Raw genomic sequence first — 24,101 nt, forward strand, 5'->3', positions numbered from 1 at the left:
ATTTGTGAAATTTGATAATAAACATTCATGTATATCATGCTCAAATGACCAAATGTAACTGATTTACAATTTGAATTGAGATGCTTTATTTTCTGTTTGATTTATTTTTCCTTACAGATGATGTACATTTGTGTGATTCTAGGTTTTAATAAATAATTCTAAATCATTTATGCAGCATACTGCTAAATTATTGTTAACATTATTATATTATGTTGGTCATCAGGTTTATCAAGTGGAAAAAATGTAATATATATAAAATGAAGCTTATTAATTATTTATTATATGTATTAACATACTTCTAAAAGTAATAAAAATATAGTCAATGCCATTATTCATTTATGTAGCTAGGTTCCTTAAATGATTGTCCTTATTAATAAAGTCGGAATTACTGGCGGTTTTCACACCGCGATAAAGTGGCAACAACTTTTTTGAGGCCATTTGTATATCCAGTGAAACCCCAGTTAAGTCATGTTTATTATAAAGTATTTTCCTAAAAAGCTTTTTAGATAATACAATAATTGCTACATGGCATGCCAAACAGCGCACTGAAGTGTTTATGCATAAATTATTTCCAATTACACCTGCACCACAGGCGATTCCTTACCAACTTCAATATAAGAACACCCATGACCTCGATCCATTAACTACAACTTTTATCTCGTCTATGTTTTTTCTCTTTGATTTCAAGCCTTTATAAACACGCAAAACTGCTATCTAAAAGTGACATTAAGCAACATTATTCCAAAATACAATTTTAATGATTCATCTTCATAATTTTTAATAAAACAATACCTGCATCGAAACCGCATGCTCAAGTATAAAAAAAATACGTGTTATCTGTCCGTCATGGAACGTCACATGGAATACAAGTTAAATAGATGCTCTTATTCTGTCCTTCAAAATACAGACCAAAGCATAGTTTTCAGTACATAAATTCTGGACACACATGTTCTGCGATTGTTTCACTTCCCTCGACAAATGGTGGTAATCAGCGATTTTTAACTAGTTATTGAAGGTCAGTTACTGGTTTTTAGTTTGGTTGAAGATGGTCATATATGTTGCATTGAAGACATTTATCCAACCTATTAGGGTATTGAGGAAGTTTTCTTTGGTTGTTATGCCGTCGATCCTCAATCAATCAGACTATGGCCTGGCATTGACATATTTAATTGGACGAATTGTCAGCGACTAATCAGCGACTGGTCGGTAAAAAGCTGCAACAACAGCGCATCCTCTTGTTTCTGTCACACACTAGCTATTAAAATAGAACACACCCTTTTACATTTAGCATCGATTTTGACATAAACAAAGAAGTATAAGCAGGCTCGAATATATGAATTGCACGGGCAGACGAATGTTGGCAGCATTGAATAGTTGAAAGCAGAATGACCCTACTTTTTTCATAAAATGATTGTTATGGTAGCAAACCTACTCTTGACCATCCGGGAAATTTCCACTATCACCATTTCCTTCTCATCCAAACATCATCTGCGTTTAGTTGGTCACTACATCAGTCAGGTGGGGTTTCCTTTGGGTACTTCCGCTTCGCCCCACAACACAGCTAAACACCAAAATTGAAGATCTTTAAGTAACAACTAATTGGCTAGAAATCGAATTATAATAAACCATTCGTTCCAATTTTCGTGAGTCTAGTAAGTTCAGTAGGCAGGAGTGCTGAACTCTGGGTCCTCCAATAATGCAGGAGTGCTGAACTCTGGGTCCTCCAATAATGCAGGAGTGCTGAACTCTGGGTCCTCCAATAATGCAGGAGTGCTGAACTCTGGGTCCTTCAATAAAGCAGCCTTAATGATTTCATAAACTTTGAAATGCACACGCACACCAACTATCAACAGTCGTGCCTCGTCCTTAAGAGATTTAAACACCAAAATAATTGAATGAAGAAACTTTAGAACGAGGAAAATTCAGCTAGTTCTTCATTTAAGGCAAGTGATCAATACTTAAATTTAAATGACAAGTCGGACAGGGTATTTTATTTAAGAGTAAATTAATTGTTCAAAGCATCGAACGAATCCAAAACTTATTTCAGATTGTGTGTTTGTCTTGTAAAGTTCCATAGGAATAAAATAACTAGGTGCGACAGAACAAAGACTTATAAAATACATCCTATATTCTGTATTCGGACAGAATTACGTTTTTTTTCTTTTGGGTCCAACTAATTATCATTCGCTATGTGCACAAGTGAGATTAACAGCTGTAGGGGGGTGGGGAAAAGTCGAGAAATTGTGAATGACACATAAACAAACAATAATTTGCATTATTTTCCGGAATTTTATAAATCAAATTGTTATTCAGCACATAAGGAAATGAAAAAAGTAAGTCTAAAACAGATTGAAAACTAATTTAACAAGGGCTGTTTGTAAAACATGCATGCCCCCCCATATGGGCTCTCCGTTGTATAGATAGCCATTGTGTGAATATGTTTTTGTCACTTTGACCTTGACCTTTGACCTAGTGACCTGAAAATCAATAGGGGTCATCTGCCAGTCATGATCAATGTACCTATGACGTTTCATGATCCTAGCCATAAGCATTCTTGAATTATCATCCGGAAACCATTTTACTATTTCGGGTCACCGTGACCTTGACCTTTGACCTAGTGACCTGAAAATCAATAGGGGTCAACTGCGAGTCATGATCAATCTACCTATCAAGTTTCATGATCCTAGGAATAAGCGTTCTTCAGTTATCATCCGGAAACCATTTTACTATTTCGGGTCACCGTGAACTTGACCTTTGACCTAGTGACCTCAAAATCGATAGGGGTCATCTACGAGTCATGATCAATGTACCTATCAAGTTTCATGATCCTAGGCATAAGTGTTCTTGAGTTATCATCCGGAAACCATTTTACTATTTCGGGTCACCATGACCTTGACCTTTGACCAAGTGACCTCAAAATCAATAGGGGTCATCTGCGAGTCATGATCAAATTACCTATCAAGTTTCATGATCCTAGGCATAAGTGTTCTTGAGTTATCATCCAGAAACAATTTTACTATTTTGGGTCACCGTAACCTTGACCTTTGACCTAGTGACCTGAAAATCATTAGGGGTCATCTGCAAGTCATGATCAATGTACCTATGAAGTTTCATGATCCTAGGCATAGGTGTTCTTGAGTTATCATCCGGAAACCATTTTACTATTTCGGGTCACCGTGACCTTGACCTTTGACCGAGTGACCTGAAAACCAATAGCGGTCATCTGCCAGCCATTATCAATCTACCTACGAAGTGTCATGATCCTAGGCATAAGCGTTCTTGAGTTATCATCCGGAAACTATTTTACTATTTCGGGTCACTGTGACCTTGACCTTTAACCTAGTGACCTGAAAATCAATAGGGGTCATCTGCGAGTCATGATCAATCTACCTATCAAGTTTCATGATCCTAGGCCTAAGCGTTCTTGAGTTATCATCCGGAAACCATTTTACTATTTCGGGTCACTGTGACCTTGACCTTTGACTTAGTGACCTGAAAATCAACAGGGGTCATCTGCCAGTCATGATCAATCTACCTATGAAGTTTCATGATTATAGGCCTAAGCCTTCTTGAGTTATCATCCGGAAACCATTTTACTATTTTGGGTCACCGTGAACTTGACCTTTGACCTAGTGCCCTCAAAATCAATAGGGGTCATCTGCGAGTCATGATTAATGTACCTATGAAGTTTAATGATCCTAGGTCCAAGCGTTCTTGAGTTATCATCCGGAAACCACCTGGTGGACGGACCGACCGACATGTGCAAAGCAATATACCCCCTCTTCTTCGAAGGGGGCATAAAAATCTCAATAAATAACTACATAGATGCATATAATTAAATCAATACTATCACAGGAAAGTGCACACACAATATAAACAATGATTGCTAAACAATTTTTTATAACAAAAAAATATTGTTAACAAGACTATTGCCAAGCAATAAAAGTCCCTTACCTCTCCATATTGTCATCTGTCAATGTTTCAAGTTTCATGAAAAAAAAGAACTTTGAAAGTTATCGCAGGATCCACCATTTTCAGCGCTATTTCTAGTCTATTTGTTGCCATAGCAACCAGAATTCTTGACGTAGGAACAAAATGAAATGACGTGCATAATCTCCATATTGCCATCTGTCCATGTTTAAAGTTTCATGTAAAAATATGAAGAACTTTTAAAGTTATCGCAGAATCCAGACAAGTGTGACAGACTAACAGACTCACAGACACACAAAGCGCAAACAATAAGTCCCCTCCGGTTTCACCAGTAGGGGACTTACAAACATTTCGGGCAGATTTTTCATACTTTTTTATAAGTGTGATTTTTTTGGTCATTTATCAACCAATTTTTTTCTATGATCATGAATGGGTAGAAATTGATAATAAAGAAAAACAAAAATTGTTATTGTGAAAAAAAATGATTTTCCACCATTTTAAAGAGGGTTAACTTTAGATTTTCACCGGAATAATAACATCATGAGGTTAAAAACGTTGTAATTTCACAGTCACATAGTAAAATGTTTAGACAGCTTTCACAGTTACTTTTAACTGTTTGGAAAACTGACTGATAATTTTTAAATCACATATTTTCTCTACAAACCACAGGCAAGTATTAAATAAACACTCGATACGTACGATGGGTCAATTAAATTAATAATAAAATAATTTACAAGTAGATCTTTTTATTGATTATTACAGTTCAAGACTAAGTATAACCTGACTTCCCTAACATAAAACATACCCTTATAAAGTACAAAGAGAGGAAAATAAACTTCTCTTTAACAGCTGGGTGAAATAGTGTATTGCTGAAAAGACAAATCAAGCAAGTTGACACACACACCAGTAGAATCTATGTCTTTTTTGTTAACTTGGCAATTTTTTTAAAGCAAGACTGTAAGATTTTTATATGTGTTAAATTGTAATATATTGATAAAATATGTTACAATAACACAAAATAGGCAAGAAAAAATGATACATTTAAGACGAATTTCATAAAATGCAGTAAATACAAATTAGCGCCCAAGCCGATTGTGACGAAGATATTTCGTATATATTTTCCGACAATAACCGAAGCATTCGTCTTTTGAGTTAGTGTGTGTGTGTCGTATGAATAGATATCCTTGCAGGAATGTAAAATGAACCGTTAAACTAAATTTAGGTTCACATCGTACATGCATGATATACATGCTGGGAATTTGACTGTACAAACATTATTTTAGAATTAAATATCTGGCTTATTTCGCATTTTTTGACACATTTTCTTCTTAACTTTTATTTTAATTTATATTGAAATATATCTATAATAAGTTTTTACACATTTAATATAAATTCATACACATTTGACAAAATCTTATAGTCACACTTAAAAATCCAGACTCAAAAATACATTTGCATAGGACATTCCCAAATTAACACTTTCTCATGGATGCCCTTGGAATCCTCAGTTTTTATTGTTGATTTTCATTGTGTATAGAGATTACTCGTTTACTATCTCATATTAATGTTCGTTTTAGCAAATAGCAATAATATCCTTAAATAAAGATAAGTTTTGAAAAGCATTATCATAAAACTCAATCCAATAACTTTATAAATTGCAGAGAAATTAGAGATACCTGTAAATGTGCACAATCTGTTTCAACTTACTATTCACGGGAAGTAATTGACATAAAACTCTTATTAAAGATTTCTTACTCACTTCAGATCTAGCACAAACAAGAGATGTGTTTGTCAGAAACACAAAAAATATGCCCCCTATTGCGCTGCTTTGAAGCCATACATTTGACGTTTGACCTTGAAGGATGACCTTGACCTTTAACCACTCAAAATGTGCAGCTCCATGAGATACACATGCATGCCAAATATGAAGTTGCTATCTTCAATATTCAAAAAGTTATGACCACACTTTAACGAAGGTTAAAGTTTTGGTTAAAGTTTTGGGACACACATATACAATGATACAATGACTGACACAATGACAGACAGACAGGCCAAAAACAATATACCCCCGATCTTTCGATCCGGGGGCATAAAAATCACAAGAATAAAACATATCTTCATGTGTATACAATTTGGTAAATTTGTTAATTCAATGCACTACAATATTATGGCAAGAAGATAATTTACATAAACATAGTAAGACATTATCAACAACTTAATGCATTTGTTTATTTAAAGACACCATTAAAGTGTCCAATACATGTATATGCAATGTTAATAGAGAACGGTACATAGTATTTCTTTACACAAATACCGAACACAAAATATATTACAACACAAATACTCTTATGTTAAAAATTTTTTACAACTAAATCAAAATTTTCTTTTACAGACAATGTCTTTCAAAGACATTTATATAATAATGCTCAATATGTCTCCCTTTCACAACCGATTTAATACCACAACCCACCTCATAATCACTCCGCTAACAAGAAGTGACCATGCAAAGCAGTCACATCTTTAACATTTTTCCAATAAAAAAAGTTTATCTTACTTAACTGAGCAAGCAAGGTCTTCATAAAATTACAGCACAATACCTTCATCCAAACGTCTAAAGTTATCAAGCTGAAACAGTTTTTCTATTTTTAGCATCAGTTACTTTGACCCACTTGGCACAAAAGCAGTTCCACCATAGGTCTGCATGAAAGCTACTTGCAAATAAAATTACAGCACACTACCTCCATTCCATCTTGTTATTGAGCCAAATTCATTTTCCTATTTTTTAATTACTGAGACAAACATCTGACAAAGCCCACATGCCATGCCAACATATGTATGCACGTAAACTACCTACATGCAAAATTACAGAAAAATACTTACAACCCAACTTAATTTACCTTAATCCGAACTTAATTTTTGAGTGGAATCTTTTCCATCTTTAGCAATTGTGACCTTGACATCACTGGCCCTTTAATTACAATCCCTTGCTATATCCTCAGTAAACTACCTGCACACTTCCTCACATTATCTCCATCCTAACTGAAGTTATTCAATGAAAACTTTGTATATAAATTTAGCATCAGTGCCCTTGACCTTCACTCAACCTGGCCCAAAACGCAACCATATGTTAGGTCTGCAAATCCGCCAAATGATAGGAGTTGGCGCTTGCAAAACAGCATTTACAAGGTACATTTATTGGAATAATTCTGCTCAATTATAGGTTAAAATTATGGGCCTTGGTTAGAGGCCCAGTATGATGACCGTCTTATTTCCATGCTGCAGGTTTCTGAGACTTATCTCCCTTGGTGGCTGACCCAGGCTGTGGCTTTTCTCCCTTGACAATGGCCCCTGCCAGCTTCCTCTCCACCTTCTTGGCAGGGGCCAACTGAGCGACCTTGGGGTCAACGCTGTGGGTCATCTGCTGGGACTTGTCAGGCTTTTTGGATTCCTGCTTTCCTCCCTCAGACCCCTGCAGGACATCAATTAAGAAACATCTTATTAGCAAAAATCATATTCCAAGCTCCAGTGCACAAATACACAACAAGAGAAACATGGGCCATACGGCGCTCACCTGAGACCCAAAGAAACTAAACTACATATAATGATAAAGTGGAGTTCAAAGTAATATAAGTACTTTATGAAAAATAGATATCTAATTTCTAGGCACATTTTTATTTTTGATATTGGCTGAGATATTTTTCAAACAAATAATCATGTTATAACCGAGGTTCGTGAAGATTGGACAAAATAAGGACTTATAATAGAGTATTCAAGTTATTTTTTACATTTGACCTAGTGACCTATTTTTTTTTAGCATACATGTAACAATTTTAAACTCAGCCGAGATTTTATTACGACCAATGTTCTGAACAACTTTCATGAAGATATGCTACAACATGTGGCTAATATAGTGTCAACTAAATTTCACTACAGCAATACAAGGAAAACTGCCACGCCCCCTGGTGGTCATGTTTTTCAAAAGAGCAGACCAATTTTTAAATTCTTCCAACTTTTAAAAACTGTTCCAGCCAAGTTTCTTAAAGATTTATGAAGATTGGACTAAAAATGTGAATTGTAGAGTGTTAAGAAGATTTTACGATAGCCATATAAGGAAAACTGCCCAGACCCCTGGGGGCCATGTTTGTGGACGAACAATAACCAAAAATAAAATTGGCAAAGCTATTATTAGAAATAATTTTTTGATCAAGTTTCATGAAGAATGGGCAATGAATGTGATTTCTATAGAGTTCAAAAGGTAGTACTATAGCCATATTAGGAAAAATGACCCACTCCCAGGCCGCCATGTTTTTCAAAGGACCGGCACCATTTTCCAACTCATTCAAGATATCATTACAGTAAATGTTTTGACCAAGATTCATGAAGATTGAACTATAAATGTGACTTCTTGAAGTGTTAACTACATGTAGGTTTCACTATAGCCATATCAGGAAAACTAACCAGCCCCTGAGGACCATTTTTCAACAAACCGGGACCATTAAAAACTTAGTTATAATTAGAACTAATATTCAGACAAAGTTTCATGAAGATTTGACTATAAATGTTCCATTACATCTAGAGTGTTAACAAGACTTTGTTATAATTTGACCTAGTGGCCTAATTTTTGATCTCACATGACCCAGTTTCAAACTAGTCCTTGACATCATTGCGACAAATGTTCTGACCAAGTTTCATCAAGATTGGAAATAATTGTGGTCTCTAGAGTGTTAACAATGTTAATGCTTATGAGGCATGACAGACAAAAGAAGGCTATCACAAAAGATCATCATAAGCAAGTTGTGCTCAGGTGAGCTAAAAACAACGTAACTTTGCAAACATCCAAAATATCTATTCCATTAGTTTACAATGGCATTGAAACATTATCATCATTAACTGTGAAATATACATAAATTTCTTTTATTAGCACTGATGCCATTAAAGCAGATATTGAGTTGTTAAGGGTGTCCAGGCATACAATGACAGTTTTCATCTTTTCTGCATTGGAAAAGAAAATAATGGAACAGCATTGGAGAAATAATAAATGGAAAGGAACATGAAAAGGATAGAATGGAATTGGAAAAATAAAAAATTGAATGGAATTTTGAAAGGTTGATATTAATGCTAACAGAGTTACATGTATAATCATTAAAACCTAAATTGTCACATTCCTTTCATGAGCGAAAGAGCTACAGTCAAGTAAAAAGGAGTTCTGTTATTTAATTAAATTGTTTTCTACTATGTTTTATTTGGATATTTATGACATTTATCATTTGAATTCGAGACAAGTAGTTGTTTTAACAAGAGCTGTCAGAGGACAGCGGGCTCTACTATTCGAGTGCTTGACATTATAAAGTAAGCCATCGTGGGAAAAATTTTCATATTCAATAATTTATTAGACGATCTTTCAAAAATAAAAAAGGAAAAAACAAATATTTTTTTTTTGGGGGGGGAGGGGTTGAGAGGGGGTATAATGTGGGTGTGGTCATTTATTAGATGATCTTTCAAAAATAATAAAAGGAAAAAAATGTGGGGGTAGGGAGGGGGGGGGGGGTGAGAGGGGGGTATAATGTGGGGTGTGGTAATTTATAAGATGATGTTTAAATAAAAAAATAATATTTTTTTGGGGGGGGGGAGTATGGGGGGTGGGGGTGAGAGGGGGGTATAATGTGGGGTGTGGTAATTTATAAGATGATGTTTAAATAAAAAAATAATATTTTTTTTTTGGGGGGAGTAGGGGGGTGAGGGGTGAGAGGGGGGTATAATGTGGGTGGGGTAATTTATTAGATGTTTAAACAAAAAATTGGGGGGGGGGGTGGGGGGGAGGAAGGGATTCTGGGTAGGGGCGTGGGGTATTGTTTGGGTGGAATCCATTGAGGTATTCAGGTAAGTGTTGTTTTGTCAAAGTAATAATAAAATGTGATCATAAATAAAGAAGTTATGGCAATTTAAGCAAAATGTTAAATTATCTAAGTGTAAAAGGGGCTATAATTATGTAAAAATGCTTGAAACAGTGGTCTGCTCTTGTTTATAGGTTAGGGTCATGTTTGTTAACAAGTATGCAACATATAAAAGCAATATGTCAAAGGATATATGAAATTTTGGGGAAGTACGCAAACTTAAACATAGATTTATTAATAATATGCATATTCTAAGTATAAAAGGGGAAATAATTATGACAAAATGCTCGATAGAGTGTTCTGCTCTTGTTTATAGGTTGGGGTGATGTTGGTAAACAAGTATGCAAAAATGAAAGCAATATGTCAAGGGACTATGAAAATAAATGGGGTAGTACGAATACTTTAACATTTGCTGCATATTCTAAGTGGAAAAGGGGCCATAATTATGACAAAATGCTTGATATAGTTGTCTGCTCTTGTTTATAGGTTGGGGTCATGTTGGTTAACAAGTATGCAAAATATGAAAGCAATATGTCAAGGGACAATGAAAATAATTGGGTTAGTACGAAAACTTTAACATTTGCACGCTTACGCTAACGCAAACGCTAACAGAAACGCCGACGCCGGGGTGAGTTGAATAGCTCCACTATATATATATTTCATATATAATAGTCGAGCTAAAAAATGAAATAAAATTGGGGGGGGGAGGGGGTTGAGAGGTGGTTAGAATGTGTAGCGCGGTTATTTATTAGATGAAAATTCAAAAATAAACAAGATGTGTTTGTGAAACACAATGACCCCCTATATGATGTTTGACACTGTAGGATGACCTTGACCTTGTGAAGGACGACCTTGACCTTTCACCACTCAAAATGTGCAGCTCCATGAGATACACATGCATGCCAAATATCAAGTTGCTATCTTTAATTTTTCAAAAGTATTAAAAAAATAAGCGATTTGGGCCACATATATTTGACCTCTGACCTTGAAGGATGACCTTGACCTTGACCTTTCACCACTCAAAATGAGCAGCTCCATGAGATGCACATGCATGTCAAATATCAAGTTGCTATCTTCAATATTGCAAAGTATTCATAAAATGAGCGATTTTGGCCACATATAATTGACCTCTGACCTTGAAGGATGACCTTGACCTTGACCTTTCACCACTCAAAATGTGCAGCTCCATGAGATACACATGCATATCAAATATCAAGTTGCTATCTTCAATATTGCAAAAGTATTCATAAAATGAGCGATTTTGGCCACATATATTTGACCTCTGACCTTGAAGGATGACCTTGACCTTTCACCACTCAAAATGTGCAGCTTCATGAGATACACATGCATGCCAAATATGAAGTTGCTATCTTCAATATAGCAAAAGTTATTGCAAAATGTTAAAGTTGGCGCAAACAGACAGACAGACCAACAGACCAACAGACAGGGCAAAAACAATATGTCCCCCACTACTATAGTGGGGGATATAAAAAATTAAATTTTGTTTGTGTCTATGTGGGAGTTAGGGGGGGGGGGCGGGGGGCTGGGAATCTGGGTTGGGGCGTGGGGTATCGTTTGGGTGAGTAGGATAGCTCCACTATATATATATATATATATATATATATATATATATATATATATATATAGATATATATGTAATTTATATATAAAAGTGGAGGAAATAAATATATTTCATATGTAATAGTCGAGGTAATAAATAAAGGAAAAAAAATATAAAAAATTGGGGGGGGGGGAGTTGGGGGGTGCTGAGAGGGGGCTAAAATGTAGTGTGTTGTAATTAATGAGATGATGTTAAAAAATAAGAAAAGGAAAAAAATGTTTGGGGGTTGTAGGAAGGGTGAGAGGGGGGATATAATGTGGGTTGTGGTAATTGCTAACATGAGGGAGAGGGGGTATAATGTGGGGTGTGGTAATTTATTAGATGTATAAAAAATGGGGGGAGGGGGGTGAGAGGGGAGTATAATGTGGGGTGTGGTAATTTATTAGATGATGTTTAAAACAAATTGGGGGTGAGGTTGGGGGTAGGGGGGGGGAGGTTGGGGGGAGGGGGGAGTGAGAGGGGTATAATATGTGTGGTAATTTATTACATGATGTTTTAAACAACAAGAGGGCCATGATGGCCCTGAATCGCTCACCAGACTAACCAAATACAATCCCAACCCAGATTTCATCAAGATAAACATTCTGATCAAATTTTATAAAGATTGGATGAAAACTGTTACCTCTATTGTCTACACAAGGTTTTTCAATTATTTGACCTTGTGACCAAGTTTTTGACTCCAGATGACCCAAATACAATCCCAACCCAGATTTCATCAAGATAAACATTCTGACCAAATTTCATAAAGATTGGATGAAAACTATGACCTCTATTGTCTATACAAGGTTTTCTCTATTATTTGACCTAGTGACCTAGTTTTTAACCTAGTGACCTAGTTTTTAAACCCAGATGACCCAAATTCAATCCAAACCCAGATTTCATCAAGATAAACATTCTGACCAAATTTCATAAAGATTGGATGAAAACTGTTACCTCTACTGTCTACACAAACAAGTTGTTGATGGTTTTTCTATTATTTGACCTAGTGACGTAGTTTTTTATCTCAGATGACCAAAATACAATTCCAATTCATATTTCATCAAGTTTAACATTCTGACCAAATTTCATAAAGATTGGATGAAAACTCTGACCTCTATTGTTTACACAAGGTTTTTGTATTATTTGACCTAGTTTTTGACCTAGTGACCTAGTTTTTGACCCCTAGATGATCCAAATACAATCCCAACCCAGATTTTATCAAGATAAACATTCTGACAAAATTTCATAAAGATTGGATGAAAACTGTGACCTCTACTGTCTACACAATGTTTTTCTACTATTTGACCTAGTTTTTGACATAGTGATCTAGTTTTTGACCCCAGATGACCCAAATACAATCCCAACCCAGATTTCATCAAGATAAACATTCTGACCAAATGTCATAAAGATTGGATGAAAACTGTGACCTCTACTGTCTACACAAGGTTTTTCTATTATTTGATCTAGTTTTTGACCTAGTGACCTAGCTTTTGACCCCAGATGACTCAAATACAATCCCAACCCAGATTTTATCAAGCTAAACATTCTGACCAAATTTCATAAAGATTGGATGAAAACCATGACCTCTATTGTCTATACAAGGTTTTTCCTATTATTTGACCTAGTGACCTAGTTTTTAACCTAGTGACCTAGTTTTTAACCCCGAAATGATCCAAATACAATCCCAACCCAGATTTTATCAAGATAAACATTCTGACTAAATTTCATAAAGATTGGATGAAAACTGTGACCTCTATTGTCTACAAAAGGTTTTTCTATTATTTGACCTAGTTTTTGACCTAGTGACCTAGTTTTTGACCCCTAGATGATCCAAATACAATCCCAACCCAGATTTTATCAAGATAAACATTCTGACTAAATTTCATAAAAATTGAATGAAAACTGTGACCTCTACTGTCTACACAATGTTTTTCTACTATTTGACCTTGTTTTTGACATAGTGATCTAGTTTTTGACCCCAGATGACCCAAATACAATCCCAACCCAGATTTCATCAAGATAAACATTCTGACCAAATGTCATAAAGATTGGATGAAAACTTTGACCTCTACTGTCTACACAATGTTTTTCTACTATTTGACCTAGTTTTTGACATAGTGATCTAGTTTTTGACCCCAGATGACCCAAATACAATCCCAACCCAGATTTCATCAAGATAAACATTCTGACCAAATTTCATAAAGATTGGATGAAAACTGTTACCTCTTCTGTCCACACAAACAAGCTGTTGATGGTTTTTCTATTATTTGACCTAGTGACGTAGTTTTTGATCTCAGATGACCAAAATACAATCCCAATTCAGATTTCATCAAGATAAACATTTTGACCAAATTTCATAAAGATTGGATGAAAACTCTGACCTCTATTGTCTACACAAGGTTTTTGTATTATTTGACCTAGTTTTTGACCTAGTGACCTAGTTTTTGACCCCTAGATGATCCAAATACAATCCCAACCCAGATTGTATCAAGATAAACATTCTGACTAAATTTCATAAAGATTGGATGAAAACTGTGACCTCTACTGTCTACACAATGTTTTTCTACTATTTGACCTAGTTTTTGACATAGTGATCTAGTTTTTGACCCCAGATGACCCAAATACAATCCCAACCAAGATTTCATCAAGATAAACATTCTGACCAAATGTCATAAAGATTGGATGAAAACTGTGACCTCTACTGTCTACACAAGGTTTTTCTATTATTTGACCTAGTTTTTGACCTAGTGACCTAGCTTTTGACCCCAGATGACTCAAATACAATCCCAACCCAGATTTCATCAAGATAAACATTCTGACCAAATTTCATAAAGATTGGATGAAAACCATGACCTCTATTGTCTATACAAGGTTTTTTCTATTATTTGACCTAGTGACCTAGTTTTTAACCTAGTGACCTAGTTTTTAACCCCTAGATGATCCAAATACAATCCCAACCCAGATTTTATCAAGATAAACATTCTGACTAAATTTTATAAAGATTGGATGAAAACTGTGACCTCTATTGTCTACAAAATGTTTTTCTATTATTTGACCTAGTTTTTGACCTAGTGACCTAGTTTTTGACCCCTAGATGATCCAAATACAATCCCAACCCAGATTTTATCAAGATAAACATTCTGACTAAATTTCATAAAGATTGGATGAAAACTGTGACCTCTACTGTCTACACAATGTTTTTCTACTATTTGACCTAGTTTTTGACATAGTGATCTAGTTTTTGACCCCAGATGACCCAAATACAATCCCAACCCAGATTTCATCAAGATAAACATTCTGACTAAATGTCATAAAGATTGGATGAAAACTGTGACCTCTACTGTCTACACAATGTTTTTCTACTATTTGACCTAGTTTTTGACATAGTGATCTAGTTTTTGACCCCAGATGAAACAAATACAATCCCAACCCAGATTTCATCAAAATAAACATTCTGACCAAATTTCATAAAGATTGGATGAAAACTGTTACCTCTACTGTCTACACAAACGAGTTGTTGATGGTTTTTCTATTATTTGACCTAGTGACGTAGTTTTTGATCTCAGATGACCAAAATACAATCCCAATTCAGATTTCATCAAGATAAACATTTTGACCAAATTTCATAAAGATTGGATGAAAACTCTGACCTCTAGTGTTTACACAAGGTTTTTCTATTATTTGACCTAGTTTTTGACCTAGTGACCTAGTTTTTGACCCCTAGATGATCCAAATACAATCCCAACCCAGATTTTATCAAGATAAACATTCTGACTAAATTTCATAAAGATTGGATGAAAACTGTGACCTCTACTGTCTACACAATGTTTTTCTACTTTTTGACCTAGTTTTTGACATAGTGATCTAGTTTTTGACCCCAGATGACCCAAATACAATCCCAACCCAGATTTCAAAAAGATAAACATTCTGACCAAATGTCATAAAGATTGGATGAAAACTGTGACCTCTACTGTCTACACAAGGTTTTTCTATTATTTGACCTAGTTTTTGACCTAGTGACCTAGCTTTTGACCCCAGATAACTCAAATAAAATCCCAACCCAGATTTTATCAAGATAAACATTCTGACCAAAATTCATAAAAATTGGATGAAAACTGTGACCTTTACTGTCTACACAAACAAATTGTTGACGGACACCAAACACACGCACATACGGACGCCGGACATCACACGGTCACATAAGCTCAGGTGAGCTAAAAAATTGGGGGGGAGGGGAGAGGTTTGGGGGGATGAAGTTCGGGGGACGGAGGGGGGTTGAGAGGGGGGTATAATGTGGGGTGTGGTAATTATATAAGTGTAAAAGGGGCCATAAGTATGTCAAAATGCTTGATACAGTAGTATGCTCTTGTTTATAAGTTGGGTCATGTTGGTTAACAAGTATGCAAAATATGAAAGCAATATGTAAAGGGACATTGAAATAGTTGGGGCAGTACTCAAACTTTAACATTTGCTGCATATTCTAAGTGGAAAATGGGCCATAATTATGACAAAATGCTTGATAGAGTTGTCTACTATTGTTTATAGGTTGTGGTCATGTTGGTAAACAAGTATGCAAAATATAAAAGCAATATGTCAAGGGACATTGAAAATTGTTGGGGCAGTATGCAAATTTTAACATGTTCTGCATGATCTAAGTGGAAAAGGGGCCATAATTATGACAAAATGCTTGATAGAGTTGTCTGCTATTGTTAATATGTTGGGGTCATGTTGGTAAACAAGTATGCAAAATATGAAAGCAATATGTCAAGGAACAAAGAAAATATTTGGGGTAGTACGAAAACTTTAACAATTGCACGCTTATGCATACGCTCACGCCGACGCTCACGTCGACGCCGGGGTGAGTAGGATAGCTCCACTATATATATTTCATATATAATAGTCAAGCTAAAAAAGACTGAAAAAAGCAGTTGCTTTTAATCATGTGTACCATGTATTTTCTTTAATTATTACGCTGTGTCATTTTTACTCACCTTGCTAGGGTTAAAGTGCACATTTCTGCGCACCCCAATGGCCCTATGATGGTTTCCATGGTTACTATGCTGTCTCCCAGGTTTCCTAGCAACAGACTGGTTACCTAGCTGGGCCTGAGACAACAGTTTTATCAGCTCAGCAACCTGGGGGTTGCTGGGCAATGAAGTGTCAGGTAGTTGACCTTGACCTTTGACCTGGTTGAGTAACTTGGTAACCTCTTCAAGCTGGTCTGGGCTCAGTATTTTGCTGGTTTGGGCATCTGGAAAATAAAAAAATTAATTTTAATCTCAACCACATAATTGGCACTAAAGAGACAAGAGTGCCCTTAGTTTAGTTGGCTTAGTTTAAGGCATCATAATCACATTGTAAAATTATTTTTGAAGTTCAGGCCACAATATATATGATGTTTGTTGAATGAGCCACATCTAATAATTGTATATTAAAATAAAGGTATTTTTTATTAGGCCTGCAGAGTCAATTTTACATAAACACACACATGAGATTTTTCACAAAATATTATCCTGTATTTTTATTCTGCACTTAAAACAAGCCTCTGATTTCATTGATAATTAATACTAGGGCTGTAACGATTACACTAGGTGACAAATACGATAGGTATCACGAATACAGGGTGGCGAATACGAATATTTATTCGCGAATATGAATTGCAATGAACAAAAGTAATACTGACAACTTGACATGACATAATATAGTATGAAACTATGAGTATTTGTTAATTTTATTAATTGAGTGTAATTGCTTACTGAAAATATGAAATATAATACTTTTAAATAATAATACACTGACTAGAACTGCTTAAACTTTGAACACAGTTTTGAAAACATGACTAGTACTAATAAAATCCTTGAGTAGAACAATTAAGCAACTTGACATGACATTATATAGTATGAAACTATGAATATTTGTCAATTTGAAATTCCATCTGCTAATCCTTTGTGTGTATGTTTGAGCATCAAATCACTCGTATTTACCTAAATAAAAATTAAACAACCATCGAAAGATTTTTCAATTCAATGTCGTAAATATTCAACCGGTGCCCGCCATTTTTGTTGATAATCTCACTGTGTAACATAGTGGGTGGGGTAAACATGATGAAAGATGCCAGAATAAGGAGAAGAACATTTTAATATAGGGGTTTATTGTATGAACCTTCATTTGTAAGGTAAGATAAGATGATTAAACTTTAAAACTCAAAACCATGTTGTTTGTATTCGTCAAATATTCGGTTCGGGAGGTGGCAAATAACGAAAACGATTCGTCCACAGCCGTATTCGAGTAATTTGAATGTATCGTTACAGCCCTAATTAATACTAATATTAGTTTTATTTCCCTCTAAATATTAAGTGACAAAATCTGTTGAACAACTGATAAATTTATTGTCGCCTAAGTGCTGAAAACAACTATTAAGAAAGAGTAACTGCAATTACATGGCCTTGGCATTATGTAACTTTAAACAAAGGGCAATAGCTCCTAAAATTAATAAATCCCAAAACCATGACACTAAATGCTGTAACTCTTTGAGATAATTATTCGGTTAAAATTTTATGTAAATTGCACACAAAATGAAGGAGTTGTGCACAGAAGCTGTTACGACTTTTGCACAGATTATATACATATAAATTTCACAAAGGGCAATAACTCCATCAAAAAACTTTGAAAATATACCCTGAAGCATTTGTAGATAATAATTGCAGATAATCATAATTGAAAAATTTGAAAAAAAAGATTGATTGCAAAATGTAAGACAAGTTGCGCTCAGAGGCACTAATACCCTCATTACCCATATTGATGGCTGACCCCATCTCCACTAAAACTGACTGACCTTTGACCGCTGACCCCTGTTTGACCTCCTGCTTGGTTCGTAACTCCTGGATACGGTCCAGTTCCCTCTGAAACTGGGCTGCCTGGGCAGTGTCATTCAAATCTAAGTCCTCTGTAATCATAGATCACTAGAACATCAAGGTCATCCTTTAAAGATGCTACATCACAGATGATTTGAGGTGAATATAAATGAGGCAAGAGAAAAATGTTTGCAATCACAGGAAGTCAATACTTATCAAATGCAGTCACTAAAGAGACGTTTTATAGTATAATGATAATACAAATAATATATATTGGAACATAAAATTGCATTTCTTTTTAACTATCAACAAAATCTAAAAATTGTTATAATTAACATGCATATTTCAAATAACCAATCTTGTGCGTGTGTTTCCATACTTTGAGCATGACCATTTACTGTCAACACTTTGTCGAAGGCTATAATTTACTGTTAAGATTAATTTATGCCTTGTTTCTGCTCGGATCAAGGTTGCTCAATCACATGACCGCCCTACCCTAGTAATTGTGTCTATTGGTAGGGTCAGAGGCAGCCGCTATATGTAACATTTCAAATCCAGGGCTCCAAATAATCCAACATGGTGCTAGAAATGTTTAGGTCTTCACACAATAATACGGGTAGAAAACATCATACAAGTAATAAATGAAGAGTATCAAATAAAAGAACGTGTATTTTCTTTTGGTTTTAAAGTGAAATAATTTTATCAGTAAAATGAGAAAATTACACATTATCACGAGCATTGTCTCACAAATTTACTGAGAAAATTACTTCATTGTTATAACCCCACAGCACATCAATACCATTTATTTATAAATTAACTTACCAGTCTAATAATACAAATTTATGCTTCTCTTCAAGTAAAACTTTCTTTTGTAAGCAGGGCAAACTTGATTTCTATGAGAACATTTGTTCTGAAATTGTCCCTTCAGTATGACTTAACTTTAGTAAGATTTCTTCACAGAGATTTGTGAATATCACCTTTTTTTAAATTGATATAAGCCTTGCCCTAGGAAAACAGGTTTAAATGCAAGAGTGTAATGTCTTCCCAGATTAGCCTGTGCAGTCTGCACAAGCAAGTCAGGGACAACACCTTCAGCTTTCATGGAATATTAAGTTTTTTTGTTTCTTTTAAGAAAATTCAGGCAGAAAAAGTAGTCCCTGATTGCAGAATGCACATGCTAATCTGGGACAAACTTTTTATAATGCAAATGCATTAAACCTCATTTTCCAAGAGAAGGGCTCATATGCAAAACATGACATACCATTGTCCTGTGACAACACAGAGTCGGTATGCTGCGAAGTGTTTGCTTCATTTGAAGAACGGTTCAGCAACTAAAATTAAACAGCTGTATGGTCAAAAACAATCGCATGCTAGCTGTCAATCAGGTTTTAATAAAAATATCGGAAAAATATTAGAGACAGATACATTTCCTGAAATCATATTTCAGTTTTCGTAATTTTAACATACCGCTACTAAAACATGTGATTTATGAGCCCCTGGATCAAAATTAAAAAACTTCACCTTAAGTTATTTGTCATAAATAAAATCACAATTGAACGTTTCTTCTGTGTTTCTTTGAACAACTGGGATAAAGAAATCATTATTTCAAAACAATAATATTGTTTTCATTCGGTATATTTAATAACAATTTTTCTTTCCAGTTTTTATAATTTCTAAATAGAACATATATTTAATATTTTTTAGCCTAAAAGAGACCATTGACATTTGAAAAACCTTTGTTGATTGTTTTATTCATACACATGCAGAGACTAACCAATCAAGTTTTGATTTTAAATTGAACTGTACAACACCATCAACTTTAAATAGTGATAACATTCAATTAAATAACCAACTAAAAAAATAATCTTAAAATCAACTGATGAGGTTTCTTTAGAAATTGGGGCCAGATAATTGAGCCACGTTCTGACAAAACTGAACTTTATATATATGCATGTTCATAAAATGTCATCCCAGATTAGCCTGTGAAGTCCGCACAGGCTAACAGAGAAAACACTTCCTGTCCAAACTGGGTTTTTGTTTAAAAGAATCTTCCTATAAACAAAAAATCCCATAGAAGTGGAAAGTGTTGTCCTTGATTAGCATCTGTGGACAGCACAGGCTAATCTGAGACGACATTTTACACACATGTATTATGCCCCTGTTTCCGAGGCTCAATTCTTGGTAAATGTTCTACCAGCTGTATGTAATGTTGGAGCTCATTCTGGTGAGACTCGTGCCTCTGGACTCGCTCGGACAGATCACTGTAGTCCTCGTTGAGTCTAGAAAACAAGAGGCATAATTAGCCGTATCCAACGGTCATCATCAATCATTCAAACAAACATGTTTTTGTGAAGAGGAATTTGCATTTCCACAAATATACTGACAAATGAACCAACAGCTTTTAAATATTAGTGAAACATCTGAAGAACAGGTGGTTTGTTATAATACAGTCAAAACAGTGCTCTAAATGGAAAATTCTTTTATAATTACGTAAAGGGTCGTCTTCATATATTGGCAAAAAGCCATAATTAATTTTGAAATGTCATTGTTTCCAGAAATTAAAGTGTATATAATATATTAAAACAAACTCAATAACACTCAAGAAAATAGTTTTATTTAAAAAATAATTTCATTATATTTTTCAATAAAAAACTTAATCAAACAATAAACTGTATGAAAACTTAAACAAATATTACTGAATTTTCATATCTCCCCAATCTCAACGGACATTCATATGTTAAATCTGAGACTTAATCTGGTACTTTAAACCAATTAAAAATTAACGCTCAAAAGCCACCACTTTTCTTATTCATTGCTCAATGTTTTTTGCTGAAGCTAGGTTAGAAACTCTGCAGTCTCACGGTGCGTGCCCCAGGTAAGCCTACCTGTATGACTGATGGGTTAGGTCGTCCACTGAATTGTTCTCACTGTCCCTGTGTTGCCTGGTGGGCGGGGAGAAACTCTGACCGCCCTGGAAGTAGCCTCTGGCCACACCCGCTGAAACCCCTGAAAACAGCAATGTGTGCTTGCTTGTATGTCAGGTTTGCAGCAGAGTTAGCAACATACAATTTTGCCGCAGTTGCTCATTCTTTCTTTTCAATACTTCTTGTACATTATTAAATATGATGAATGTAAACCTTGCTTACAAACCATGGTTCACCATATGGCTACAAATAAAGGCCCTTTTTATTTTGATACCCTTTGCATAGATGACATATAAGTTTTCTCTAAAAATCTTGGTGGCCTATGATAAATTTTAGGAGCCATTGGCTAATGGGCCTCTGCAAATGGCCAATTTCTCAATAATTCTTGGAAACAAACAATCCATTTATATTTAAAGAACAAGGGTATGCTAAAAAAATCATTTGTCACAATAAAGATTATTCAACAGTTAGTTTTATAACATGCAGTTCTACGAAATACAGATGTTGTGAGAATAAGCTTTCAAATTCCCCTCACAAATCATGCAGCAGGTTAATGATATAATAAGTAAACTGTACATGACAAATACTTGTTTCTGTACAAACAGATAGGGTACCTGAAATGATGGACTGATTATCCTCATTTGCATAAGCGTCGTCACACTGCTGAGGTGGACGTATTGGCACCGCTCTGTTAAATCCATCCCACAACATCCCAGGCATTGAAGCTGCAGTCTGATTGGCTAAGTCGCTGTACACAGTGATGTCAGTTTGATTCAAATTTGAATGAGAAAGATCAATCTGATTGGATGGTTTCATCCTTGGGGGTGGAGTTTCTGTCTGATTGACAGGAAATCTGGTGGATGAGATTGGCTGAAAGTTGAGACTAGCAGGAAGACTAGAATGTTGCTGAGAAAGGTCAAGCTCTCTCTGATTAGTTAATAGAGAGTTTGGTTGGGAGGCTGAATGTAATGAGTGTGATGGTTGGTTGAAGAGTCTTGCACCTTGCATTTGATTGGCTACTGAAGACTTCACTGGATGAAAGGCCTGGCCTGATTGGCTTTGGACTGCTGGGTGGTGTGCCATATGCTGTTGATAAAAACAAATAAGAAGTTAAGACACTGAGAAACAAAACAAACTTTAATGCTTCATATTCCCAATTGATGGCAGTATTTTGGGTGGAATTCACTTACAATAAATCCACTAGATTATTTTAAAAAATTTAATTGATTTTTTCGGCGTAGCTGTTTAACGTCACTTTTGACCTTAGGTGACCTTTAGGTTGCATTCATAAAAATGCCCGCGGCTACCCACGAATGAATACTCTTCATTTAGTCCATTGGCTGATTTGAGAATGATACCAGAACATTGGAAACATGGCCGCGTCTTTCTAACACTGTTTTACTGCGTGTTCAGCATGAAACAATTTTATCTCTTATGAAAAGGCATGATAGATAGAACAGTTTTACACTTAACTCTTCACATCAATACATTTTGTGCGTAGATTCTACACCTTTGTCAGTTTGCGGTAGTGTGTGTGAATGTCAGAGTTTATATACAGGTCATCGCTGCGTCTTCACGACTACCTTATGTGCTGACCGGAGTTCGCGGCCAGTAAAATAATCGTTATATAATAAAGACGCTATAGCGGGAACTAGGTGAACTGGAATTTTCTTTAGACCAGAAAGATGTTAAATGAAGATATTCAGCGATACAATTATGGTATGTCAATAATAGATTCTTAATGTGTTTTCAACAATACCATGATAAATATTATTTTTAATTAATTTAACAAGAATTATTCCACCATAATGACTAATGTATTAAGCATGAGCGCGATGATTCTCGATACTGTTAATACTCTAATCAAATAGCAATGCCCGACAAACCACTAAAACAGGTTTGTTATAAAAATGCGCGTATAAATATTTAAAATATGTACGGATACTTCGCGTGTGGCCTGTTTACTCATATGTTTTAATTTCACTTCCATTATTCTTTTGGTTTTCTGTTTTGTATGTATAGGTTTATGACCAGCAATATGTAATAATGTAAAATAAGCCCCAAAAACTCAGCGTAACATCCCGTACTGTGTGTGATGCAGCTAAGAACTGCACAGAAAAAGACATTCGCTATCCTTGATCTCATTCATTCAACTCTTTACCTTTCATAAACTCCAACCACAATCAATGCCGTATATCTTTTTAAAAGATATTTCTTATTTTAAATATAGCAATTTTTAAGATTCAGTTTAAAGCAAATAAATCCAAGTAGTTGTCTACCTGTATATTATGCAGATGAGTGGACATCAGTGCAGCTATCTCGGGTGGTAATGGCAATCTAGGGGTGCTAGTGACAGAGCCCCCACTATGCATCTCAGCTTGACTGTTGATGCTAGATATCCACTCAGGGGTCTTTGTGAAACTGAACAAAAAATTACAGGAATGTAAGATCTAATGTGGGGTGATGGGCATGAATTTATGTTCATGTACTAACATACAAAATTGTTTTAAACTTATTTTCATATTACTCTACAATGTTGTTGAACTATTATCAGTTACATGGCTTCTTATTGACTCTAAATGGTGTGATTCATGGCCATTAAATTACCATTTGCAAACAGTGCAGTATTTAATTAATATCCAATCATTTTACAACAGAATTTATTGAATTGCTATTTGATATACATTGCTGCTAACCATTTATAAAAGTATACCAAGCAAGTTTGAATAAATTGAGAACTGAAGGGTTTACGAATTGTCTTCATGCCTTTCATAAGGTCATTTGTCTTTCACAATACATGTCTTTTAAAGATTGAGAAAAATTAAATTGGCCAATTTAAGATGAGCATGATCACACTTTATCTGATATAAAAGATTTAAGTAGAGGCAACACTATTACG

The 24,101-nt window shown here is 35.1% G+C and overlaps 3 protein-coding genes across 3 annotated transcripts in view; 1 reads left to right on the forward strand and 2 right to left on the reverse strand.

The window, feature by feature from the left end:
* The window catches only part of LOC127833221 (CAP-Gly domain-containing linker protein 1-like), a 606,687-nt gene that overhangs the window by 192,956 nt on the left and 389,630 nt on the right, over positions 1 to 24,101 (reverse strand). Inside the window, exon 21 of the mRNA XM_052358378.1 lies at positions 20,473 to 20,557. Coding sequence (XP_052214338.1) covers positions 20,473 to 20,557 — 85 coding nt within the window. The remainder of the gene's footprint in view (positions 1 to 20,472; positions 20,558 to 24,101) is intronic.
* Positions 1 to 24,101, forward strand: part of LOC127833231 (sorbitol dehydrogenase-like) — a 269,357-nt gene that overhangs the window by 44,316 nt on the left and 200,940 nt on the right. The gene's annotated exons all lie outside the window — the stretch shown is intronic.
* The window catches only part of LOC127833219 (uncharacterized), a 1,273,891-nt gene continuing 1,252,065 nt past the window's right edge, over positions 2,276 to 24,101 (reverse strand). Inside the window, exons 31-32 of the mRNA XM_052358376.1 lie at positions 3,472 to 5,606; positions 2,276 to 3,181 (exon numbers count right to left, since the gene is read on the reverse strand). The gene's annotated coding sequence lies outside the window, so the exon portion shown is untranslated. The remainder of the gene's footprint in view (positions 3,182 to 3,471; positions 5,607 to 24,101) is intronic.

Source organism: Dreissena polymorpha, chromosome 6 (assembly GCF_020536995.1).
Source record: "Dreissena polymorpha isolate Duluth1 chromosome 6, UMN_Dpol_1.0, whole genome shotgun sequence".
Taxonomy (NCBI): domain Eukaryota; kingdom Metazoa; phylum Mollusca; class Bivalvia; order Myida; family Dreissenidae; genus Dreissena; species Dreissena polymorpha.